This window comes from Elephantulus edwardii, unplaced genomic scaffold (assembly GCF_000299155.1).
Source record: "Elephantulus edwardii isolate Elephantulus edwardi_28Jun2011 unplaced genomic scaffold, EleEdw1.0 scaffold00002, whole genome shotgun sequence".
Classification (NCBI taxonomy): Eukaryota; Metazoa; Chordata; class Mammalia; order Macroscelidea; family Macroscelididae; genus Elephantulus; species Elephantulus edwardii.
This window is the reverse complement of record NW_006399752.1, coordinates 45,336,659-45,343,156: the sequence shown is the minus strand read 5'-3', so window position 1 is coordinate 45,343,156 and position 6,498 is coordinate 45,336,659. Positions and strand designations below refer to the sequence as shown.

Here is a 6,498-nt window from a genome sequence, read left to right as displayed (position 1 = left end):
TCTATCTATCTATCTATCTATCTATCTATCTATCTATCTATCTATCTATCTATCTATCTATCTATCTATCTATAAAATTTCACATTATAGTTAAAGTCAATTCCACTCTTCATTGAACAGACCAAGCAAGCATCATTGCTCCAGCCCGTCAGTGAAGGCTCTAGGGTCTCATTTTTTGACCGCGCGGATTTTGGTTCCTATCAGCCTCCGTAGCGTCCCCGAGCCACTTCCGCCTGTGACGCCATCCTGGCGGGCACACTTCCGGTAGCGGCGACTGGAGAGAGCCGAGCAAGATGGTGAGTGACTCAGGGCTTCTGCAGGTGGTCGTGCGGTGCGGAGCTCGGACCGATGGAGACGTGGCTGCCCGAGGGCCTCGCTCCTCCGGCCACGGGCGCCCCCGGAGGTGCTCCTCGAGCTCTCGACGGAGCGGAGCCGAGCGGAGGGCCTTGTCAGCGGGGCCGGGCCGGGGCTCGGCGCGGAGAGCTCTCCGAGGGCGCAGTGGGGTGGCCGGGCCATCGGGTGGCCGGCTTTGCGCCCCCGCCCACCGGGCTCTGGGGTCCAAGCGGCGTCCGCTCGCGGAGCCCGGACAGAAGCTCCGTGAGCCGTTCGCACGAGCCGGTGAAGCTGAAAAGAGGAGATTGTGTCCAGCTGGGGAGGGTCAGCGGAGTCCCGGGAGACCCCGGCTGCGGGCGCTTGAAAAGGCCTGGAAGGTGCTTTTATGGCCGCTGAGTTGTGAGCGAAAGGCGTAGTCACGACACTGGTATGAAGGCCCCTGAGTATTATGATCCTGATGCGAGGCTCAGCTTTAGACACCGCAGGCCCCCAGGACTGGCCGTCGCTCCTTCCCGGAGCCCAAGGCAGCTGTGAACAAGGGACCGAGGTGCTCTGATGAGGTCGGGGCGCAATGGCCGTGACTGTGCACTAGGACGGCTGTCCATGGGCGCCAGCGAAGGCCCCTCTTAGCAGGCAAAGTGTGTGCCGAGACCCAACTGAAATGAGGGGGTGTCTCCCGTGGGAATGAATGTCTGAGGCCACGGAGCCGCCATTGCGAGAAAACCGACGTTGACTTGGCTCATTCACAGCCAGAAGACCATCAAAACGACTCTCCCCCCAATTAGTTAATTTACAAAATTCTAATACAAATTCTTTTGAATCCCCCCGCCAATCAAATTGTACAACCCAATGATTAATCCCCCTCTCTCTCTACACATCCCTCTGCTTCCAGCCTCTCCCACCCCTCCTGGATCCTTACACTCATTCTGCAATAATGATTTTATACAGTATTTATCCTTGTGGACTGAGTTAGTTCACTCAGTATAATGCTCTCCAGACCCTCCCAAGTTAGGTAATAATTTACAAAGTTATTGCTCTTGTGTGCTGCATAGTATTCCATTGTGTGAATGTGCCATAATTTCACAGTCCTTTCGTTTGTGGTTGGACATTTGGGCTGTTTCCATGTTCTTGCCATGGTGAATAATGCTGCTCTGAACATTGGTGTACAAATCTCAGCTCGTGTCTCAGTTCTTATATTCTCAGGGTTTATTCCAAGTAGTGGAATAGCTGGAGCATATGGAATTTCTATGTTCAGCTTTTTGAGGAAGCAGCAAATTGCCTTCCAGAAGGATTGTACCATTCTACAATCCCACCAACAATGTTTAAGAGTTCCTTTCCCGTCACATCCTCTCCGTTTATTACTTGCTGCCCTGTTAAACTTTGCCACTCTTCCTGGAGTGACATGGTACCTCATTGTGGTTTTGATTTGCATCTCTCTTATTGCCAGTGATTTGGAGCATGGAAACGACTTAAGATTGCAGGCAGGCTGCGTAGACCTCGTGTGTTTTCCAGAGCCCTGGCACTGAGGCCTTGAGCCCTGGTGGTGCCAGTGTTAGAGCAGCTCAGCCAGTGGTTCACATCTCCCAGCGGTCCCACAGGAGAAGGACGTAGCAGTCTGTGTCTGTCAAGAAACCTCTCGAGCCGAGATGTTCAGCTCTGCCTGTATGGTGGTGGAGTTGGACTGGACTCATGGCCGTTGGCTTTATTGACTGGTTTTGCTGTGCATTTTAGGGAGCGCCGGTGGCCTAGTCATAGTAGCGAATTGAGCTGCCAACCCAAAGGGAGTCAGTTCACATCCACCAGCTGCTCCTTGAGAAAGACGGGCGGTTGCCTCCTGTGTGATTTACAGCCTCTGGGAACCTGGAGTCGATCCCAGATCGATGGCAGTGAGTGTGAGGTTTGTGCTGTCCTAGAGATTGACTGACCTGAACTTGTTGGTTCTGGCTCTGGTAACAGGCAAGTCACTGAACTTTCAGCCTTCACTGCCTTATCTTTAAGTTAGGGTAGTGATAGTACTAGTCACACAGTATGCATTACAAAGTGATGGGTTTGGTAAAACTCATTACTGAGTTGATTCAAACTCCTGGCAGCCTCGCATATTATAGTACAGGGTTTTTTTGGCCATGTTCTTTACCAGAGTATATTACAAAACTTTTCTTCCATGGCGCTGCTGGGCAGATAGGAACCTCTCTCTAGCTTAGCAGTCTGTGGCCAATAGCTTGTCATTTGAATGGGGAAACATCCTTCCAAGTGCCACAGAGGCAACCTGTGTGAAATAGATTTGCCATTAACTCTGTAGCAACTATGACATCATTGAGTGTTTTGTTTGGTTGTTTGTTTGTTGTTTTTTTTTAACATAATTGTTTTAAGAATTTGTCAACATGAGAGTTATTAGAGTGAGTCTCTTTAACAAGTAAATTCACTATTCACATATAAAATACGATTTCCGAGACATTGCTTAGTGTTAAATACTGTCTTTTAAAATGAGAAATTGCACTGAGCTTAATAAATAACACAGTCGATTCTAACACCTTAGGGTGTCTCAGCTTTTCACACTGGGAGGAAAGGCCTTGAGAGTCCCAGATAACAGATCAGAAGTGAGTAAATTAATCTTCAAAGAAAATTCCTGGATGTTCATGGATTCTACGTAAGGTTGATTGATACAGGACAGCTGATTGTCTGAACTGACTGCTTTTGTAATCTAGTTTCATGAAAGACGCTTCGGGAGGCCTTGGTCACATTATATTAAAGGCTGTTAAGCCCTGTTTCTTCCCCTTGAAGGGTATATGACCTTAGATCGAATATGATGCATTAGTAGTATGTTTTCTTAATTGATTCTAAAATGCAGTCCATTTCAAGGTGCACCATTAAACTAATAAAAACTTTTCAGAGAAAAATTCTGTCACTAAACATGTCCTTTTAATTACAGGGTACATTGTGGGTTCAGAAATGTTAAAATGTGGAAGAAGTGTCAGTCCGGAAAAATAAGAAGGAGGTTCTTTTGAAATGATCATGTCTTTGATTTGTGTTTGATCTTGTTTCTGTGGGTTGTTTTCAGGGTCAAAGTCAGAGTGGCGGTCATGGTCCTGGAGGTGGCAAAAAGGATGACAAGGTAAATAAACAAATGTGTACTGTTTTGCAGGTAAATTGTGAGGAATAGCACAGATCTCAGCTGAGACTTTCTGGGGGGATTTATGTATTTCCAAATCCACCAGCTGCTCCCATTGAGAATGAGGAGGCATTCTCTCCCATAAGGATGTATAACTTTGGAAACCCGATGGCGGTCATCATGAGTCAGAATTGTTTGTTTGGACCTGCAGGTAGATAAAAAACCTTACTCACATTTTAGGACAGGGTATTGGCCTAACGGTTAATTGGATATTAATGTGTTAATGATACTTAAGTGTGTAAAAGTACAGAAGTGTAAAAATAAATTGCCTGTGACTTTTCTGAGCCAGAGAGACTAAAGTAACTCACATGCAAACTTCTGACAATTAGCTCAGAATCCTGACTTGTCTTTACTACACTGGTAATTTCTGTGTGTTATAAAAAGGAAAATCCATTCTATTTACTGAGTAAATGGTAGGAATAGAAACCAGGTTTTTTCTGGGGGGGGGGGGGGATACTTTGTTTTATTTTTTATGGTTTTTTTTTAAATAACACCCTAAAACACAAGGAAAATTCTGTCAATAGCAAATCAAGGATGGTGATACAGGAATAGTTTGTGTTTTAACAAAATTTCTCTGTGTGTTTTTTTTCCGTGTGTGTGTGTGTATTTGTTTTGCTGATCTAAACACTTAAGGACAAGAAAAAGAAATACGAACCTCCTGTCCCAACCAGAGTGGGGAAAAAGAAGAAGAAAACAAAGGGACCCGATGCTGCCAGCAAACTGCCACTGGGTAATAACCGATTCCTCCTTGATGTCTCTCGGGTTCCCCAGAAAATCATTTCCTACTCATGTAGCCTAAAGGTCTATAAACAGCATGGGAGGAAGAGTTCAAACCAACTCTGGGACTGGATCCCCGTCCCAGCCATTCTCACAGGAAGAGTTCCTCTAGGGTATTTCATTACAAAACCCAGGTTAAACATAGCGTTTGCCTGGCCGCACGCTTCCGCCATGGAGGAGTACGCTCGCGAGCCTTGGGGATTCGACACCGGTTGAGAAGTAGTGTCAGTGCTGTGAGGATTCGAGCCCCCCATATTGGAGGTGGCCCGCTAGCCATGGTGGGCTCAGCAATGATGGGGAGCATCCTGTTGGCCCTCATTGAAGGTGTTGGCATCCTCCTCACTCGCTGTACAGCCCAGCAGTTCTGCAATGTGCCCCCGTTCCTGGAGGACTCCAGCCAACTGCCCCCTAAGGAGGGTGCCCCAGCCCCAGGCTATTCCAGCTACCAGCGATACCACTGAGGAAGTGATCACCTAATGCCTCCATGGGAGACCCTCTTCAGTTCCCTCCCTGATGATCTACCTCAAAGGGAGGGCTGACTCCCAGTTGGCCCCACAACCCTCTGCTCACTCCCTTGTCCACCTGGGAGTGAGGCACCTCATCCGCCCTAATAGATGGGTCTCCCTTTTCTCTCTCAGGGCACCCCAGCCCCACATTCATGTGTAAAAAGCTCTCATCCCAAAGCCCCTTGTGTGGTGACCTGAAGAATATTTAAATCCAATTTTGAAATGTCTATTTATGCATTCCTTGAACCATCCTTGGAAGCCCCACCTCAGACAAGGGGCAGAACTATAGAACTTGAAGTTCCACAGACAGTGGAATCTAGTAAATCTGTAGGATAAATGAGCAGGAAGGGGTGTGAATCATCATATATGGGGAATGAGGATCAAGTGATCATACACAGAGAAACAGGTTTAGAAAGAAATGAATGGACAGGTATTACAAGAGTGGTAGCGATGCTGTTTGGCCATTATAGATGGCTTAAAATAGGAGCTACCACAGTGAATCCCTGGCTCTCCCTGCCCCCAACATCCCTGACTCCTCATGCATTTCTGTCCCCAAGAATGGGAAGTCTGACCTTACAAGGAGCCCCCCTTTCTGAATATTGAATACCAGTCATTCCACCTGATAAGATAATCTTTCATGTGGTCTCACCATGGATCTGGAGTGGAAGTGTAGGGTTTGGGGAGACCTGGCTTCCTCAAGTTCCTGTGCCATAAGATTCTTATGTAGTTCAGTGCTCACTGTTGACTGGTGAGATTTTTAAAGGGCAACCACAAAAATCCAAAAAAAAAAAAAAATAGAATTTTCAAAAAAAAACAAAACATAGCGATATACGGGAGCTCTGGTAGCCTAATGTGTTAGAAGTTGTGCTGCCACTCTAAAGGGAAGTGGTTCAAATCTACCAGCTGCACCACAGGAGAAAGATGGGCAGTTTCTTCCTGTGTGAATTATAGCCTCTGAAAACCTGCTTGAAGGTCATCTATGAGTCCTCCTGACTCGATGACAATGAATAACAAGATTAAACATAAATAATTTAGAAACACACTTAATTTGTCAACTGTAATGTTACAGTATTAAAATTTTAAGAGCTATGGTGGCTTAGTGCTTAACATGACTGTTAACCAAAAAGGTCAGCAGTTTGAATCCAGCAGTCACTTCATGGGTGGGTAAAAGGTGAGCTTTCTCCTCCCATAAAGATTTATGACCTCAGAAACAGGCTCGAATCACAGAATCAGCATTGATTCAGCAGCAGTGGGACAGGTATTGACATACACATCCAGTACTGCCTGAACAGGGGTCTCTGCAGCCTGAACAGGGGTCTCTCTGCTGACTTCCTGATGTTAACCAACACTCATGCCAGGTGTTTGGGTCCAGCCCACCTCCATTCTCAGTCCCCCTTCCTCGTCGGTCTCACTGCCCGGTCTTATTTTCCCCGAATCTTCTCCACATCAGGCCCTTTGCCCTTACTCTTTTTTTTTCTCCTGGCTTCCTGACAGCTAGTACCAAATGTGATAATTGTGGACCCAAGCAAGAGGAAGTTGTTGACAGTTTCAACCTCTTCTCCATCCACTATAATGTTGCCTAATAGTCTAGTGGTAAGAATCTTTGTTTTCTTGACATTGAGATGCAATTCAAATTGAAGACTGCATTCCTTGATCTTCTGCAACAAGTGCCTCAAGTCCTCCTCACTTTCAGCAAACAAGGTTGTGTCATCT

At 46.4% G+C, this 6,498-nt stretch overlaps 1 protein-coding gene across 2 annotated transcripts in view; it reads left to right on the top strand.

Annotated features, from left to right (window-relative positions):
- Positions 1-263: 263 nt before the first annotated feature.
- The window catches only part of PSMC1 (proteasome (prosome, macropain) 26S subunit, ATPase, 1), a 19,398-nt gene continuing 13,163 nt past the window's right edge, over positions 264-6,498 (top strand). The window contains exons 1-3 of one of the 2 annotated variants that reach the window (XM_006879123.1): positions 264-296; positions 3,392-3,445; positions 4,136-4,232. In XM_006879123.1, coding sequence (XP_006879185.1) covers positions 294-296; positions 3,392-3,445; positions 4,136-4,232 — 154 coding nt within the window. In that variant the 5' untranslated portion in view covers positions 264-293. Of the gene's footprint in view, positions 297-3,391; positions 3,446-4,135; positions 4,233-6,498 lie in introns of those variants that run through there. The other variant, XM_006879124.1, reaches the window with a different exon arrangement.